General features: G+C 41.9%; 1 protein-coding gene across 1 annotated transcript in view; it reads left to right on the top strand.

The window, feature by feature from the left end:
- Positions 1-18,865, top strand: part of THADA (THADA armadillo repeat containing) — a 194,516-nt gene that overhangs the window by 70,951 nt on the left and 104,700 nt on the right. The window contains exons 27-28 of the mRNA XM_053458824.1: positions 10,788-10,877; positions 15,781-15,912. Coding sequence (XP_053314799.1) covers positions 10,788-10,877; positions 15,781-15,912 — 222 coding nt within the window. The remainder of the gene's footprint in view (positions 1-10,787; positions 10,878-15,780; positions 15,913-18,865) is intronic.

Genomic DNA, 18,865 nt, shown 5'->3' with positions numbered 1-18,865 from the left:
TTCTGGAGGCAGAGTGCTCTATACCAGGGGCGTCCAACATGCGGCCCGCGGGCCAAATGCGGCCCGCAGGATCTCGAGGTGCGGCCCGCGTGAGATCGGCAGCCAGGATCAAAAGAGCCCTGCTGCTTACTTGTGGGAGGGTCTATTGTCCTGCTTCCTCTGAGTCTGTGCAGTACAGGAGAACGCAGAGGGAGGCCGCGCCCCCTGCTGAAGTCAGTGAGCGGCATCGAGAGCTGTAGAGCAGGTAAGGGGGTGGGGGAGGGTGTTTGTTTGAATGAGTATGTCTGATTGAGGGAATGAATCTGTGAATGAATGAGTGTGTGTGTGTGATAGCATGGATGTGTAGGTGCTGGAACCTAGGCATGATGGGACTGTGATTGCTGTTAGCAATCAAACTCCTATCATGCCAAGTCAGCCAGTACATGCTGAAACCTGGTTAGCTGTCCCCCTTGTGTATTGATGCTGCCAGCAGTATGGGGTCTGCACTTACAGCCACCCTGTACCAGCATGTACTGGCTGACTTAGGATGATAGGAGTGTGATAGCTAACAGCAATCTGCTGTTAGCAATCACACTCCTATCATGCCAAGTCATACTGTTGATTTTTTTTGTCCAATTGTGGTGTGTTACTTTTAATAAAAGTGTGGTTAACACACTAAAATTGGACAAAAAATACAATAACAATATTAATTTATATATGATTGTTGACAGCAATCACACTCATTTCATGCCCAGCCAACCAGTACATGCTGGAATCTGGATATGCCTGAAATTGCTGTTAACAATCATAATATATATTTTTTTTGTACAATTTTGGTGTGCAACTTACCTTTATTAAAAGTGTGGGATTTTTTATTATTTTTAAAGGTGGGGGGGTCATTTTCGATTTCGGCTAAGTGAACCCTGAATTTTTGGGTTTTAGTCCAGAATTTTCATTTTAGTTCATCCCTAAAATAAATAAAACTATTTCAGAATCCTGAATTTGTAGTCAGAGAACTTCCTAGGCCCAGAAATCAGTGAGAGGAAAAGTAAAGGTTTTGTGTCATTTACTTTATTTTAATCTGCATATTTTATTAAAGGCCATATTTTCTCTCAGTGAAAAATGAGTGCGGCCCTCGCACGCATACAATTCTGATGAAGTGGCCCACTGCAGAAAAAACTTGGACACCCCTGTCTTAGAGGTATCCCAGAATACCGTCTCTCGAGCCACCTCGTTTATATCAGAAATGCCTTAGCTGTCAAGTGAAAACCTCTGAATCCTCTTATCAATCATTGACTGGGCAAATCGCTGGTATAATCGCTAACGAATCCACTTAATATATAGAGGTAAAACACCCAAAATTTTACAGACTTTATTCTGTACTGTAAAAATATGACTACCGGAAACCTACTCTAAAGAAATCCGGCAAGCCACCCAAATGAGTAGATCTATTGATAAGTCTTTTTTTTTTTTCTTTCATGAGCTATGAACTTTTGTATGTTTGTTTTTATTTTATTTTTTTCCTTCTCTAAATGTTATCACGTTCTCTTGTGCACTTGATAAAGTTAATGATTAATGATCTGGCTTTGGGTTATCACTGAACTACAGTACATAACCCTTTCATTGCCAGGTGTTTACCCCGAGCCCACCCTCGCTGAGTCATCTTTTGTTTGTTTAGTTTGAAAGGAGTTGTTCTGTAAGTGAAATCAGGTAGTCTCCAGACAGTGATTCATACTTTGAAGTAGCTCAGCCTAGGTCAAACACGGCTCACTCCTTGTGACCTTGTGCTTGGGCTTTCTAACTTTCCTTGCCTCGGGCATCAAAACATAAGTCAGCAGGAAAACACAAACCTCTGAGCCCTGTAACAGCGAGAACATAACAAGGCCGCTGTCTTTATGCCTTTCAGCTGTCACGTAGTCTCCAATTGCTGCTTATTACAGTTTTGTACTATGGAATGGTATTACATATTGTAGTAAGAGACACACACAGGCACATATATATATTTATATACACACACACACACACACACACACACGCTCACACCTTATACCGTAGGAGCAGCGATGTTAACGTCCTGTTGCCCGGAAGGTACATAGTTATAGAATGGTAAAAGTATGTAATGCTATGTTTGAGATTAAAATAACCAATAACCTCACCTTAAGTGGGAAAAGTATCTTAGCTTCCTGATCTGTGTGATTATTCCTCTCCATAGAGCTACCTTTCAAGTTTCTATTTGTTGTTCATTGGTTCAGAAAGACTGTGATGGCGGGGGAGGAGAAGGGAGAGAACTGAATTAGAACAGAAAATGGATAATTGAAAGCTTTTCCAGAACATTAAAGCCCGGGTCTTCTCCCGGCCACGATCACTCTACTTGGTGTTATGAAGAAGCAATTAGATTTTTTCTCACTCCGAATCTAGTTCTAAGCCAGCCGTAGTTACACTGGAGCTGGACTCCAGGCCTCGAGCGATTCTCTGGATAGCTTGAGTAGAAGTAAATGAATGAAAACGGTTAAGTGTTTGAGGGATGGTTAAGTATCAAGCAGGGATACACAGAATTCTTTGTCGGATTGTGCCCTTCAAACACAGAGTGTGAAACCCCTGCTGAACCCCATTGTGGAAGAACTACCTCTGTTGGGTAGGATAATATTTGATCTATTAATATCCATCCCCAGAGGGCTACCTCCCAGCGCTCTACAGTTCAGTGTCATCAATCATTTAAACGCAACTCTGTGACAATGAGTATGTACGAAAACTTTTAGGTGGCAGTGTTGCAAATAGATGGTTGCCTCTATAGCCTCTCCTCTATATTGAGTGTCTTATGCTGTAGGTTCTTGTGGTAATTTATTACTGTAACTTGTTAACGGTTTCTAAACCTTCCTTTAGCTGCTGCCAGCATAACACCGATTACCCTGAAGGCTGCACATCTATAGATGTAATAAATGATCTCTTATTTCTATAGGGACAACAATTTCTTACACTCCATACATTTAAAGTGTCTGATAAATTGGGTAGAGAGAGCCTGACTCACAAGCTTACAATCTAGAAGGAGCAATGGAGAGAAAAACATGAGGTTTGGGGAAAGGGAGAGATGGTGCCTTAGATGGATGTGGGAACACACAGAGAGAGAGGTAACTGGGGGACCAGGATTAGGAGAGATGCCCCTGAAGTAAGTGTGCAGAAGACAGGTGGAGAAAGATTTGGACTCGTCAAACTGAACATAATGGGGAGTGAGAGATACCGAGTGTCTTCTACTGGATATGAGATTAAAGTGCAAATTGTTTCAATATGTTTAGAGCAAGATTGAAGAGTATGTTGCGGGCTTTATGAGGGCTGTAGGAGAGAGCCTTAAATATACTGTTGGAGTGGACAGGGGCAGTGAGAGGGCAGATATAGGAGATAAGGGTTTAATAGAGAAGAAAAAAGAGAACATAAAATAAAACAGACCCAAGAGAAGACATACATTTTGCCAAATAAAAACCATCAATAGGAGAACGCGACATAGCTCAGGAATGCTCATAATGGATAGACCGGGGGGGAAAGAGTTAATTTGACACAGAAACAGGAAAATACGCAAAACCGGTACACAGTAGATGAATATGAATAATAAATGCCGGTTAACGTAGCTTTTAGGGACTATCCTCCATCCTTATCTGATACTGCCTTAAACATGGCTCATATCTTGTGTGTCTGCAATAAGATGATTATAAGCCGTCTCGTTGATTAGAGATTTTTTTGTGACAAAGGATTTGGTGAAAGTTCTGTAGAAAAATGTGTGTAGTTTGCGTTTCTGCAGCTCACATTGTATTATTATTGTGTTTGTATAGCACCAACACACTCTGTTGAGCTTTTCAAAAGGAGCTACGTATAGTAATTGCATACTTAAATTTACAGAAGGTGGACCTTGCTCACCAGCGCTTACAATCCTCTTAAAACTATTTGTACTAGACTAAATCTTCAGAACGGTTAGCAATTCTGAGATGGCTCGTCGGATGGGCAGAAACACAAGCACAACATTTGGGTTCCGTCATACATCCTAACTGAAGCACACGAGAACCTTCCAGCTTGGTGACCCGGGCCCAGTGTCTTCTTTTTGTGCTGTTACTGCCAGCTCACACTGATGTCCGGATGTGTATATGTATATATATATGTGTGTGTGTGATTGATAATTCTGAATAAGTGGATTATTCACTGTCTCGCTTTTCCCTTTCTGTTTCAGTATCTCCTTTAGGATCTCTTCTATTAACATTTCCCTTTCTCCGAAACACACTCCCTTCCTGGATGTTGTCGAACCCAATAACACGTTTCAAATATTCTATAAAAAGTTTATGGAGTGAGAGAACCTTGATGTTTCTTCTATCCGCAAACATTTTTGAGAAAAACAACTCTGAAAATGTGTGCATCCCAGCACTTCCAAGCAACGGGTCATTAGGAGTCTCCGTAGCACTTACCCTTCTGCGATTGAAGATGTGCCCGTGTTAGCAGTGAGGCTGCTGGCTATGTCATGGTCCTACAGCATGTAAAACTTGTTATAGTTGGACGTATCATCGAGGAACCAGCTTGTAAAACCAAATATATACGGTTTACGTGTCTGTTCTTATATAGCAAACTCATATTAAAAAGAAAATGAGCAAAGTAGTTTAAGGGGTTTGATGCCATGTTTTAAAAGCACAAAATATAACGCTTTTAGAACCATCTTGGAGTCCATTCACTGAAAATGCAAGATGTCCTTCTTGGCTTTGTCCTTAATAACATTAAGCGAGAAGGGCCCTTGTCAAAGGAGCGTACAATCTAAACACTAACCTGTCATCTCTACAAAAGCTAAAAGTGAGATATGAGCAACAATGTTCCGCAGAGAGAATGTTGATCACTAGTTCGCAGGTCCCCCAAAATGTGATGAACAGAGAACACAACAAAGTGTGCCCACTTTCCAACGCTAAACAGATGATCCTTCTTCCCCTTTTGTGATAAGTTCAGTCTTGGTAAATAGTTTCTGGGCAGCTGCGCTACATCACAATAAAACTGTACTTTTGGAATTTCCAATAAAATTTTAATTCATTTAAAGCCCTGATTCCAAGTATGATTGGCGATTCTTAGTGCACTAACCTAGACTCAACTAAAGTCAACTTAACACATTGTTGAGGAACCTTGGCAGAGATACTGAGATATTACAGCACCCAGATTATCCTCTCTCGCTTCTTTAGGAATAGGCCTTTTATTTTTTTTCCTGAATAGTTTTATGTATTTTGTTAAGAGTATTTTTTTTTTTTTTTTTGGTAACCATGATAATTAGAGCCCTGGAGGGAGTGGAATGTGTGCGTAGGAGTTTAAAAGGAATAAATGTTAGTAGAAGGGAACGGCTTGATGCTTTAGCGGAATTTATATTTTTAGCAAAAAAAAAAAAAAGTAACACTTGTTTTCTGTGGATTTAAAAAATGGCGTAACTAAATTCCTGCCCAAGTAAGCAAAATACTTCTCGAGTTCAGTGGCTTGAGAAAACACGCTCTGAGCTCACAGAGCTGTAAAATAAATTGTTAGGAGAGCCGAGGCCTGTTCATTGTCCATCGGTTTTTCAGACTTCTTCAAATAGAACTTCTAGAACAAACATTCTTGAAAGTTCACGTTCTCTGTGTTTCTTGTGAAGTTAATAACGGATCTGCCAGTCAGCCTGCGTAAATTACATGGCACTGGAGCGATTTTGGCTATAAAGGCACTTTTTATATACCACCTAATAGCCTTTAGCCAAAGTTTCCTTGGGATACCTTGTGGTGTATTTCCCGTACGTTTTTGCTTAATTTGATTAGCTTCTATTTTAGAGCAATAGGTGTATGAAAAATATATCATGTACGGGCGACATCATGTATATTTCTTTTTACATACTTCAGCTTTCTAGGTTCCCAGTTGTGTGAGGTTTACTTGGAGTTGTGGTTTCAGCTCATTGACTTCACCATACATTATGAAGGTCCAACCCCAATGAGCGTCTGCCGCAGGGAGAGCTTGCATGGCCCTGTATAATGAATAGTTAAATCAGTGAGGCTTCTTAAGTCTAATCTCCAGCCCAGCCCTTTCTGCCGGAGAAACCTGTCCCTTTTGTCGTGAAGTTGGTTAAAATCACAAGTCTCCCTTTAGTGAATAAACCCCTTGTGAGCATGCGTAGATGGTTACGGTAAGTGGGGGTCGTACAGACTGCGAATTAAATGGTCTAGCTGCTTGGACGCAACTTTCTCCTGTAGGGCCAAGAAGGAAGGCAGCTACTTCATGTGAAGCCTCTGGATGCTGAAGTGCTCCTGTCCCAACAAACTGGGAGAACAAGTTTGACACTAATGAGGTCGTTTATTTGAAGAATCGTTTCTTCCCTCCGTTAGAACACAGAGGAGGACAAACTGTCATTCCTCAGCTGCCGATGAACTAGAATTTCCATGATTTTCCTCAAGCCATTCGTTGGTAGAGAGTCATGGGAACTGCAGTCCACCAACAGCTGGGCAGCTTTGAGTTTTATTTTATTTTTTTTCCCTCCTTTAGTTCTGGCCTCTGGTGTTTAAATAAAAGTGAAAAGGCTTATCTGGAATATGTAAGGATAACTCTGTAAAATGTCTCCAGACGATTCTCGCTGAACAGCTTTACAAACAAAGTTTCTGGAGCGCAGTCATGAAATTTGCTGACCAAAGTAATGTGGGTTATTAAAACCCGGCTTACGTGCCAATGTTTGTGTCTGAAAGTTATCGGTCACTGTTTGTTCCTGTTTGAGTCACCTCGATCTTATCTTTAATCCCTTTCTCTATGTAGACGTTCTATTTTTATTATATTTATTTCGTGTCTCATTTTTTTGGATATAGCTATAGTAAGGGTGCTTTTTGCCAATTGATTCATGAAACAGGATGGCATACTGATAAACCTCACCGAAGAGGGGGGTATTTTTAAGGCACCTTTTGCTCTTTTTTTTTTTTAAACCTTAAACTCTTTATTAAACAGCTGAAATCTGACAGAGCATTCATAGCTCCAATTGGAGAAGCCTCATTAGGGACATTTCTATTTTGCCTTCTGCGGTGCGCTATGCGCATGCTTCGCATTCCAGAGGACTTCTAGGCCCCCCCTCTCCTGGAAGGTGGGGAAATGATTAAGAGGTGTGGCTAACTTTCTGTGGGGGTGTGGCTAGCTCCAATTAGATTTTTTTAAAAAAAAATGGGTGGAGAGTAGGTGTGGATGGGGTGGGAAGTGGGTGGAGAGTAGGTGTGGATGGGGTGGGAAGTGGGTGGAGAGTAGGTGTGGATGGGGTGGGAAGTGGGTGGAGAGTAGGTGTGGATGGGGTGGGAAGTGGGTGGAGAGAAGGTGTGGATGGGGTTTGGAATGGGGATAACCAAACACGGTTCCCCAGTAGTTTCTCGCTTTTTAATTTATGTAGACCCAGGGACCTAAAGAAGCGGTGCGTCACCATGAGACTCTGAACTCCCAGATATGATGATGGAGATGCGTGATCTTTGCGATTTCTTAAAATTGTGGAGACGCCTAGCTGACGAGGCCTAATGGATGAAATTTCTGATCGCCACGACTGGAACAGCATCTGTATAATTCATATGTCCCCAAACTCAACTTTATAAACAATTTTTATGTCCTTATTAAATAAAAGGCTTAAAATGATATACGCTTAATGAAGATGTCTGCCGCATCCCCTGATTTCAGCAGACTTTTATGAGACCGTAGCGTTTTGAGAGTTTACATGCTGCAGTCCATTCCGTTCTGAGATAAACAGAAAATTAATATTTTTGGGTGCATAGCAATGATGAAAAATTCTTTGCAGATTTAATGCTATTCTCAACCCCCCCCACCCCGGTTTCAGTTACTGATCCAGCAGATTTTGGATGACTTTGAGATGACCGCTCTGCAGTCAGCTCATTCTTCTAAAAGCAGCTCATATAAGGAGGAAATGAGAGGATGAGAGACGATTCTTCAGTATCCAAGACTGAATACTCCAAGGAGCACATAGATCCTCATTTTTCAATCTCAGAAGACTGTAGCTGAGCCTGTAAATACAGCCTTATTTAAACAGTAAAATCAAGCTGTTTTAGGAAACCAAGCAATATATCTTTCTTTCTGTGCTGTAATGAGATTGCTTACGGAAGATGAGTGATATTATGTAACCGGGATATAAGAATGGCTCTGCGCAAGTTACATGTCCACAGCTTTTAGTATAACTAAACGACCTACAGCTTATACTTTGTATTTGCAATCAGGGTCAAAGTTATTGTTTAGTTTATTTCTGGGAAGCAGAGATCTGTGGCAAAAGGTGACACTACAACCATCCACAATTGTGTTTTTTGGTAGTTGTTGGCAGACTGTCCTTAACCAAATGAATCACATTTCCATTTGTTTAATGCTTTACTTATGTGCAGCCTGTTCAAAATATATTATATTTTAATACTCACACCTGTCTAGTGCTTTATTTCTACAGATAGATGGTTGGATTTACTAAGCTGTCGTTTGCCGTTGAGTTGAACTTTGTAACCCATCAGCACCACTGTCCATTATTGGCGGCCAGCCCTGATGAGCTTCAATTGCAAGATGTTCTTAGCCGACCCCGTATAATGCATAGTAAAATCAAGGAAGAGACTTTCAAGCAAGCCTCCTACACTAACAACGCTTTATATAGAGCCAGCTCGGGCTTTCTGCTAGTAGATGCTCATTGAAGTTGTTCTTTCATGACGCGGTGTAGTTGGGCAACTGAACTTTTCAAGTTGGCAGTCAAAACCAGCAATATTATAATACTTTCTAATTCTTATAAAAATATTGACAATTACGATAATACCTAGTTAATGATAGTGCCGAATTTACACGAAAGTTGGGTTTCACTGAAAGAACAGTGAAAATGACTTGATCTCTTAACTTCAGGATAGAAAGGGTGAAAGGTTCCCATAATCTGAAGATATTCTTTGGAGCTTTACAGAAGTGAATCTGTCTCTGTTATGGATGTCATAGGCAGTCCTCTTATTGGACCACAGATGGAAAGAAAGCTCTCCAGCCCTAATGTTGTCCAATAAACTCCTCCATAGACAGAAACTTTGCTTACCTTTGTAAGAGTTTAAGATTTCAACCAGGGCCGGACTGGTGATGATGATGAGGCCCTGGCACTTTAGGGCCAGCTGATACCGTATATGTGGTCGAAGGCTGGATACATGTATCCACACGCTATGTTTTTATGCCTACTTAGCGTGTGGTGGGGCATATCCAGCCGCTGACCGCATGCTCCAGAGACGGATTACGTGAATGTGTGGCTCTCTGGGCCAGTGGTCCACTAGGAATTTTGGCTGGTGAGCTAGATGGCCAGTCCCGCCTGATATTAACCGCCTGCTGTCACTTTGCATTATGAAGGGCCCTGTGAGTTTCTCAAACGGTGCTGAACTAGTCCTGTGTGATGCATGGGTGGGTCAGGAAAGGTTAATGAACTCCTACCATTACCTATACTGGGCTAACCTATACCGGGCTAACCTATACCGGGGCGGAAAAGTTCATGGGGATTGCGCTTGATAATGCAAAGTGATATCGGTGATATCAGGGAGTTCGTGTTCTACTGTCTCATGTGAAAAGAATATTTATAAGCTTAATTCGTTAGTATGAAAATAAACTGTAACGCTGCAAATTTACCAGCTCTTTTGGGAAGGAATAGGAGTGAAAGCTTGCGGACCGAGCTCATCTAGATTTGCCGAGATGCATGATGCTTTCCATAAGTAAATTGTCCGTGATTCAGGAAGTATGACGAATGCTTTTTGTGCCTTACCAGACAAAAAAAGAATGTGGTCAGCACAAGGGTCACTGATAAGAAATAGCAAAATTGCATTCAGGCGACACATTTGTATCCTCGGCCAGCTGCATTTTTCCTGTTCTCTTTTTTTCTTTTTTTTTTTGCGTTCTGTGATTTAAAAACTAAAAAAAAAAATTGTGTACTGGTGGCCATGTTCACTCGTCCGCTTTCTAATAACAAGAACATTAATCTGATGGATAGAAATAAAGATGGATTTGGTTTACGGTAGATCCGATGGGACGGGTTCGTTGAGACTTGGTTGGGAAAGCCAGCAGCCGCCAGAGCCTATTTTTGGGACATCATTAACTTTAAACTTGCACACCCAGGAAAGAGAAACAAACTTCAACCTACAGATGAATTTTGTTTCTGTTAGTTTTACTATTTTTAGTGTTTTGCATTTAGGCAGTATTTCTGATGATGCGCAGATTTACAGAGGCAAGTTGCAGACGTGTGCAGAAAAGAGGGACACGGTTTGAATTTAGTCTGCTGGCGTTCTATAAATGCATGGAATGTGTAGATAAAATCTGTTACAGCATCGCCAAAGTGCATTTATATTTGGGTTAAAAAGGAACTATCCTATGTGCCCAAAAAATGTATGTCTTGATCAGCCCGTAACTTCCGTGGGGCAAGAGGGGCAGCTGCCCACAAGACGAGGGGCTTGTTTGAGCTGTTTTGGCGAACCCCAGTTATGACGTTGGGATAGGGGACCTCCATCTTACGGCTTTGTTTTATATTTCTAATAGTCTGCATGATTCCTCGCCTTTTAGTTATCTCTCTCTCGCTTATTTTTAAGTTCCTTCTTGTTGTTATTGGTTCAGGGAGCCTTTGTGTGGTGAATTAGAACTCGAGCATCAGAATATATTATCGCTGGTTCTTTCCCCTTTTCAATGTTGTGGACTAAATCAGGTTATTCATTTATTTATTTTGGCCACCGGAGCATGTATTAACGATGTATATATAAAATACGCTAGGTTTGGATCTAAGTGATTAAATGATTCATTTGTTTCTTTTGCAGAATGACAGGGAGAGAGTTTTTCTCTCGATTTCCAACCCTCTACCCCTTCCTCCTGGAACATCTGGAAGTTGTAGCCAACACCGTTGACAGGTGAGGAAAATAAAATTTCATGATCACCTTTTCAGTGTCACTTGGAATTTATGGGGGCGCCTGGGTTTAGGGGTTGGGGAGTCGGACTAGGAAAACAAAAACAAACTGAGATGTTTTCACTGGCCTTAGTAATTAAAGGTTGTTTTCCCCATTCGGCATCAAAGGATGCATTTACAGCCTGGCCAGCAAAGGACAGCTATACATCAATATATCTATACATCAGTGGGCTACGTTTTCCAGGTGCCTCAGTATAAGGGGATTTACAATTTGCCAGCCTCTTCTGGATTATGCCAAAGTACAGTGAGAATGGGAACCCGTGACATTCTTCCCGGATATGGGACAGTTGGTTGGTATAGTATATACGGGGAGATAATAGAAAAGTGTATAAATCATTTACCAATGTCCAAGACTAGAGGTAATCCATTGAAAGAGCATTGCTAGAGCCAGAAAACATGTCCTGAAAAATTACTGCTGCTGATGTTATGTACAGAAACAGTTCTAGGAAAATGAAATAGCCTTTAGACTTTTTGTGAGAACATGGCCGTCCTCAACTGGAAATGGAACAAAAGATGAGCTTCGGCCTTTTAGATTTAGGATAGGTGAAGTGAACCAGCTGGTATTAAAATGTCACGGTTTGGTGTGTAACTCATTCCTTAAATAACAACACAATGCTGCCAAAGCCCTTATTCACATCGAAAACCAGGTTGATGTTTCAATTGCCAGTCCATTTATTTTTAAATCAAAAAACTTTTCCAAAACCGGAATAGGATGCTATGTTGGAATATTATATGCAAAATATTATTTAATGCAAAAAGAATTCTAAACTTGAACAATCTTTCACGCTAGAAGGAAGATAATACACGGTTTACAAGCATTAAACAGGATAGCAGGTTTTCCTGATGGCAGTAAAAGGGTTAATTATTCTAGCACCAATTCCTTCGCCGATAATGTTCTTTAAACTATCGGTAATCGGGGGGGGGTTAACCCCTTCACGACAAAGCCCGTACATATATGGGCTTCCAATGCATTGTTAGTGAGTTTAAGGACAACCTGTTTCCTCAAGGGGTTAAGGTTGCGTGCACACTCAGGTTCTAGGATTCCCGTTCTAGATTTTTAGATACCTTGGTAGGTTTTACTTGTCCTGCTTTCCTTTTGTCTTGACTACACTGTCTCTGGTAGATGTCACATCCTTCATCATCGCTTCCCCTGTCTCCTCCAGCCCATTATCTGATATTATCCCGGTGCTTATTGATAAGCCAGCACTGAAAGGTATTCACCACAACTGCTGCGGCACGTTCTAGATGACGGCATTAAGAATACAGCCCTCAGTGTTCTTTACGCCGTCTGTCTGTTTTAACCCTTAGCAGTACAGTGTCTTGCCATTCGAAATAGGCCTTGGCCCCAGCATCGTTGGCTATCTGGACTTTTGATTTACTTAATAGACTTTAAAATATCCAGCGTAAGAAGAAAAAAAACACTACAGCAATAATACGTTCCTAATTGTTGGGTTGCTCCAGCTGTTGATGGAATAGTTATTTAACAATCTGTCTATTCATGTGAATAATATTTGCTAAAAAATAAGTCACATTTTGGAGATATATTGTAGTTTGAGTATATTTTTAATATTTGTTTTATATAGCGCCATCAAATTACACAGTGCTGGGTGGACAGCACATAAGAAGTCATATATAACTGAACAATTAGATTTACCGAAACAGGTGAAGAGGGCCCTGCTCAAACAAGTTTATAATGTACAGATTAATGAATTAACATTAATTCCACAATAAAATTGTAAGGTAACTTGTATAAAAAAAAAAAGTCTGCCTGTCGCAAATATGACAAAAAGAATAGCGCGCAATAAACAATGATGAAATAGTGACATCATAGGCGTGCATTTTCTCCTGGATTCTATGGTAGAATAACTTTTTGTAAAGGTTTGGTCCGTCCGGTTTCTGGATGAATGAAGTTACATAACAGAGCGGAATCTGCGAGGTTATAAGTACGCAGCGTAACATACTCTTTTCATTATTATCTGTGTATTTTTAACGTTGACCAGGTTCAGGCCAGCAAACCACGCTGCCCCTGGGACTATTAGATCATGGAGTTTTCTGGAAGTTTGCAACAAGCAGATAAAAATGATACTCGGGAGAGCAAATTCCTTGACTCTTAATCAATACAGATCTCATGTGCTGGAGACTGCTGGCACCATACAACAGCCAGCCTTCACCACAAAATAATTATCTTTCCGTCCTGGCTACTCCTCTGCCCAGCGCAACATCTCAGGTCACGGAGTCACGTTTCTCATTATCACCCAGCCTTTCATCTCTCTAACATTCGCTTGCCATGAATCTTCCTCCAGAGGCATGCACAGTACCTTCACCGACCCCATCCCAGTGAAAACTAGATATTTTCCCTGCTTAGATATGCGATGTGTTTTAGAAACGTTTACATTTTGTGTACAGACAGGTTTTTAGAATACTATGTTGGTCAAAAAACTGGACAAAAAAAGTACGTGGATCGTAACCTACCTAAATCATAGTAACTTTGGAAACGACAATCTTTTTGAGTCTAGTGATTTGCTTTGCTTACATGATTTTGCTTCCCCATTTTTCGTGGGGACACAAAAAAGGTTCTGATAGGTGGTAAAAAACAAAATCAAATGTATTTATTTACTTTATTTCTAGCTTTACTTTTTTTAGTTCTTTAAAGTATGCTCAAGTAGATTTCAAAAAGAGTTTCAAATGCTGTACTTGTTTGCCTCTCTAGCACTGAAAGGGTAATAAGAAAATTGCAAAGGGTTAAGTTCATAGTAGCACGATTTAGAAATCTTTGCCAGTAAAACTGTTTGTGTGGCTAATTATTACATGACATGACTAACCGGCCAAGATAAAATATAATCCCCAGCAAAAAGAATGACAGCGCGTCTTTGTGGTGCGGTTTTGCTTGTTTCAAAGGAAGTTCGGAAGAAGTATAGAGAGAGAATCCGAGGAGCTTAAGGAGTCCGTTAATATATATTTTTTTCTTGTTTCTTTAAAATAATCTTAGGACTGCTTCCCCTCGTAGCTCGCACCTGGTGCACGACAGGCCGCCCGTTGTAGAGTTATTTCTTTGTATTTTCTCCCTAAGTGGATATAGAGGTAAAAGGTGGTAATTGTTGACCTTATTAGCATGCATGTACCCAGAATCCCTTGTGGTTGTGACAGCGCCATGAGATTTCTGAGGGAACAACAAGCCTTCTGGCTTGTCTGGTGTCTGTAGATGAGTGTTTAATAATGCTTCTATTACCCCTTAAATTTGGTATGGAAGATCTATACACGGTGCGTCAGATGTTGGCTGGTAGAAGCATCATCCAGTCAGCAGTGTTAAGGCTCCTACATCTGGTTCAATGATGAAGGTTATACTAAAAGTGCTTTAGACGCAATATTATGCCTTACCTGCTGGTGATTTGGGTCTGTGTTTATGATTAAAGGGACCGTTAATCAGACCCGGACTGGCCATTTGCCCCGCACACTCACCCGATCTGCCTGCCAAGGGTGCGGCCAGCGGTTGGATATGCCTGGCCACACGCGACGCGAGCATGAAGACGTAGCATGCAAGCTTATCCAGCCATCAGGCGTGCAACTGCTTAATATAAGAAATGGAATGGATGGCTTGCTGGCGCTGTTCAGGGTCTTCATGTTCTGGGTTCTTTGCCGCCAGTTCCGTGTGCGAGACACAAGCTCTGTTGCTCCTGCATTAGGTTTTAAGCTTCTGCCTTGCCGTGTGTTCCTGTTGGTAATAACTACGCAAAGCTACTTTGAGGTGATTTGTTTTAATTCCTGGTTTCCCGCCATGTCTTCATGTAAGATGTGGCCGTTTCCATCAAAGTTTCTTGCAGTCCTGCCGTTGGGACTGTCTGCGGCTATGATATTATGAGTGCTATGAGGCTGGGGTGATAACCCATTGACTAATCCAACACAGGCACCAGTGATGGCATTCCCAGCAACAAGTCTGTATTACGTCCTTATTCCCATCATGGTTTACAGGCTTCCCCCACCGCCCAGTTGGGGAATTTACTCAATACACCTGCTTTCAATCCTGTGTTCTCATCCAACTACAAAAAATGGCATATGTGATTTTACCAAGATTTGTTACTTTTACTTTTGTCCGTAGGCTTGTATTTCTACTTCCTTATTCATCTGGTTCACATCTTCTCTAGGTTTGGGATTCATAACCTATGAACAATATATAGGATTCTTACTGATTGAGAGGTGATAGAGGTGGCATTTTGTGTATTTGATTTCACATCGCAAGTGCACCTTTATTTACTTTATGCATGGGACAGGACAAAAATTGTCAGACCAGACGGGCCAAATAGTTCTTACCAGCCCCCAAATTCTGTGTTTCTACGTGGCTGTGCCCTTATGAATCATAGCACCTCTTTCTATGTAACGGGATGTCATGGCTGAAATGTCGCGAAAAAAACTATCGTGTTAACATTTTCTTTAAGCTTTAATACAGCGTTTTTAGTGATCTCCGCCTAAATTGTTGGTGCTGTATAAATAAAAGATAATATTGTGATAAAATATTTAAGATTGGGCACTTTGGGCACTCTGCTACGTGATGGTTTGTTTTAAAGATAAATGAGCTGCTAATCAGGAACGGGGTGGGAATGATTTTCATAATATACACAGCCTTCAGAGAAGAGAACATTACGGTTCTAATGCCTGTTTATTAGAACCCTTTCCTTTTAATTTGTGCTTTACTGTGTGAAGGGTTATTTTAATAGCGATAATCTTTTGTTTTACTTAAGATTTTATGCAAGTGGCTAAAGCGTTATGATGTCATCGGACTGCTTTGCTGTGGCTCACGGTGGAGAGATGATGGTGAATAATAATGTAGTTTTTCACTTTCGCTTTCGCAGGGACACCGGGGAATCAAAGCTTCATCCCAGCTTATTTCTTTTGCTTCTGATCCTAAGTAAGCTTTATCCTTCTCCGATGGATGGCACCTACTCTGCTCTCAGTATGGCTCCTTTCATACCCTTCATTATAAGGTAGGCTTTCTCCTCCTCGGACAGCGCATGACGTACCGTTTACTCATTAATACATATTAAAAAGAAGACATTTATCTAGACGAGCAGACAGGAGGTTTACGGTTCATATCTCCATTTATTTTGTGTTATTTGGTGCTGTAAACTAAAACCGCGTTCCTTTTAATTCAGATAGAAAATATAATTATTTAGGATTACTCCCAGTACCTGAACCGGAGTCTTCTGTAGGTTTATTTAGGCCAACATATAAAAATTTGTCTCTGCTTCCTGTAGAAAAATAATATGTAGAAGAGACCTCCGAGGTCTCAAAAGCTTTTTATGTGTTCTCCTAATTAGATGTATCGCCTGCAGATTAAGACTGGAAAGACCGTTTCGCCTGTGTCTGTGCTCCTTATTGCGTCCATGCTTAGCAGCAGCACCCTGACGCTTGCGTGTTTTAAGCATGAATCCGCAGTCTTATGTGTTACACGCGCTCGGCCCACGGACTTTCAGTTTCCTGTAAAAGGGATTTGATTTCTCGTTGCATGTAATTGATTCAATAGAACAAAAGTATTACAAAATCTGCTTTTGATTTAACATCCACACATTTCCAGGGCTTGTTTATGTTTGAGACACATGTCTGTTTTCCATAAATATCTGTGGATATTTAACTTTTTGTGCTCCCCGAGATTGGGAAGAAAGCACCGTTTGTATGGTAAGCGTGACTTTCTGCATGCAATACCTGTTCTGGCCAAATGAAACATCGCGTGATTCATGCACCCCTCCCGCGCTTGGCCTGACAGCAATGGGTTAATGTGACTGAATTGTTGGTGTGTCTGTGTGTATTAGATCTACCAAATGTTTCTGTGGCCCTTTGGACTGGCCCACGTGACGGGCACGCAGCGGCGGCTGCTATTTTCTGCTGTTCTTGCCCTGCACCTGCCAGCAAGCCGAGCTGTGAACAGCAGTCTCCTGTCTCCGCAGACCCTCGCGCCTCCCGTCTCCGCAGAGCCTCGCGCCTCCAGTCTCCGCAGAGCCTCGCGCCTCCCTTCTCCGCAGAGCCTCGCGCCTCCCTTCTCCGCAGAGCCCCGCGCCTCCCATCTCCGCAGAGCCTCGCGCCTCCCTTCTCCGCAGAGCCTCGCGCCTCCCATCTCTGCAGAGCCGACTCTGTGCGCAGGCCTGTAAAGCCCCTTCGGTGATATATGGCGTGAGGCAGCTATATTTATACCAGAGTTGATATAAAGAATGATGGGGAGGCTTAAGGAAACAAAGGGGCTATTCACTAAGTAGTGATTGCTAAGGGAGTTTCTGCGACATGTAACCTTTCATAGCACTGACTTCACTAAGCGTTATGAATGGTGGCTTTTCTGGAGGTCATCAGACTGCGTCTGTACCCCACTCCCCACGGCCAGTGACTTCTCTTTCAGTAAAAGATGTGGCGTGGGAGTCACTTCATTGTCAGGTACAACTTTTCAGAGAGTGGAAGAAAGTTCTGGTCTTTTCACCATGTACCTTTAGCCACTGGACCCTGTGATGACCTCATAGAGAAACCCCTCTGTGATTATCTACAAACTACCAGGACCCCGTACTGGGAAGTGCGGCCCCAAAAACAAATCCGAGCCGTTTCGTGTCTTTTGCATGTCGATAGAGGAGAAAGAATGAGCTGACATCAGGGGAATGAGCTGTTGGGCAGCAGCTCCGCTTCACTACATTCATACTACAGCACATGAGCCCCTGTTGTAACAAGTCCTTTATTCTACAGACCCGCGCATGTATAAACGCTTTCCGGGAGTTATGGTCCTTGCCGTCCCTAAGGATGCACCAGAGCATCAAGCCTGGGCAAAAAAAATACACGGTGTTCAGAACATTGTACTTGGCAGCAATTAAGAAATAGCGTAAAGGTCCTGGAAGCATTATCAATATTACTATTTTTAGTACTTTTCTTACAGTCTGTAATTCAAAGGGTCTGAGAAAACTAGAACTGACATATTAAGTCAAACCGATACGTTAGGGAAAGATGGTCCGCCTCGCACGTTTTCACCTACAGAATACTTTCTGGGACCTAAAATTCACACTATCCTATGTTCACTTCACCATTTAAATTGTCACAAGCCACCAAATGCATTTTGTGCATGCGCAGCCCTGAGAATATGACAAGGGGCTGATACAGCTGGCGTTCTATCATAATGCTCACTGTCAGGACTTTCCCAGCCAAAGTAAGACTCTTGGCAAATATACAAGAGTCAACAACTGGAAAAGCGAATTAAACTATACAGCAGAAACACAAAACTTAGAGCGTTCCGATATGTAGCACCACATAGCAGATAACTAACAGCATGCAACGGCGTGGCGGCTCGCTGAGTGTTTTTTTTAGCTTGTTTTGTTAAAGTTCTTCTTAAAAATACCGTTCTGCAAAGAAATAACATTTTTATAAACGCCTCTTGATTGTGTTTCTGGCCCGTTCTTCTTCGCAGGGGTCTGTAAACCATTCGCTCCGTGCTTTGCTTGGTTTGCGGAGTGCGGCCGAGTGCTGGGTTTATTTAGAAGTGAAAGCGCTTTCCTTTACAGGCGTCCGTAACGTGCTTTGGCTGCAGCTCTGATTGCGCCTCCGTCGTTTCAGTTCAAGCCGGGGTGGAATTTTCCATCGTGTGGGAAGCGGCGTTAAGGTTGCTTTGACCATGATGCAATCCGTTGAATGCTACAAGGACACATCTACATCTGCTGCTCCCTCCTAAACCGGGCTGCTCCAGGAATCAGTAGCAGCTATTTCAATGACCGTGTGGACCTGCCGCTGCAAACGTGCAAGAAGAAGAGTTATGAAACCTAACAAGTGTTTACGGTGTGAGTGCGGAGCGTAGAGAACGCGGAACCCCCGAGGAAAAGGGGGTTTAGAATTGTGCCATGTTGTTTACCATCACCCTTTATAAAGCACAAATCATAGAGTTTCCACCAATGAAATGACAAGCTGTTGTTGAAC

This window comes from Spea bombifrons, chromosome 3 (genome assembly GCF_027358695.1).
Source record: "Spea bombifrons isolate aSpeBom1 chromosome 3, aSpeBom1.2.pri, whole genome shotgun sequence".
Classification (NCBI taxonomy): Eukaryota; Metazoa; Chordata; class Amphibia; order Anura; family Pelobatidae; genus Spea; species Spea bombifrons.
This window is presented reverse-complemented; position numbering and strand designations above follow the sequence as displayed.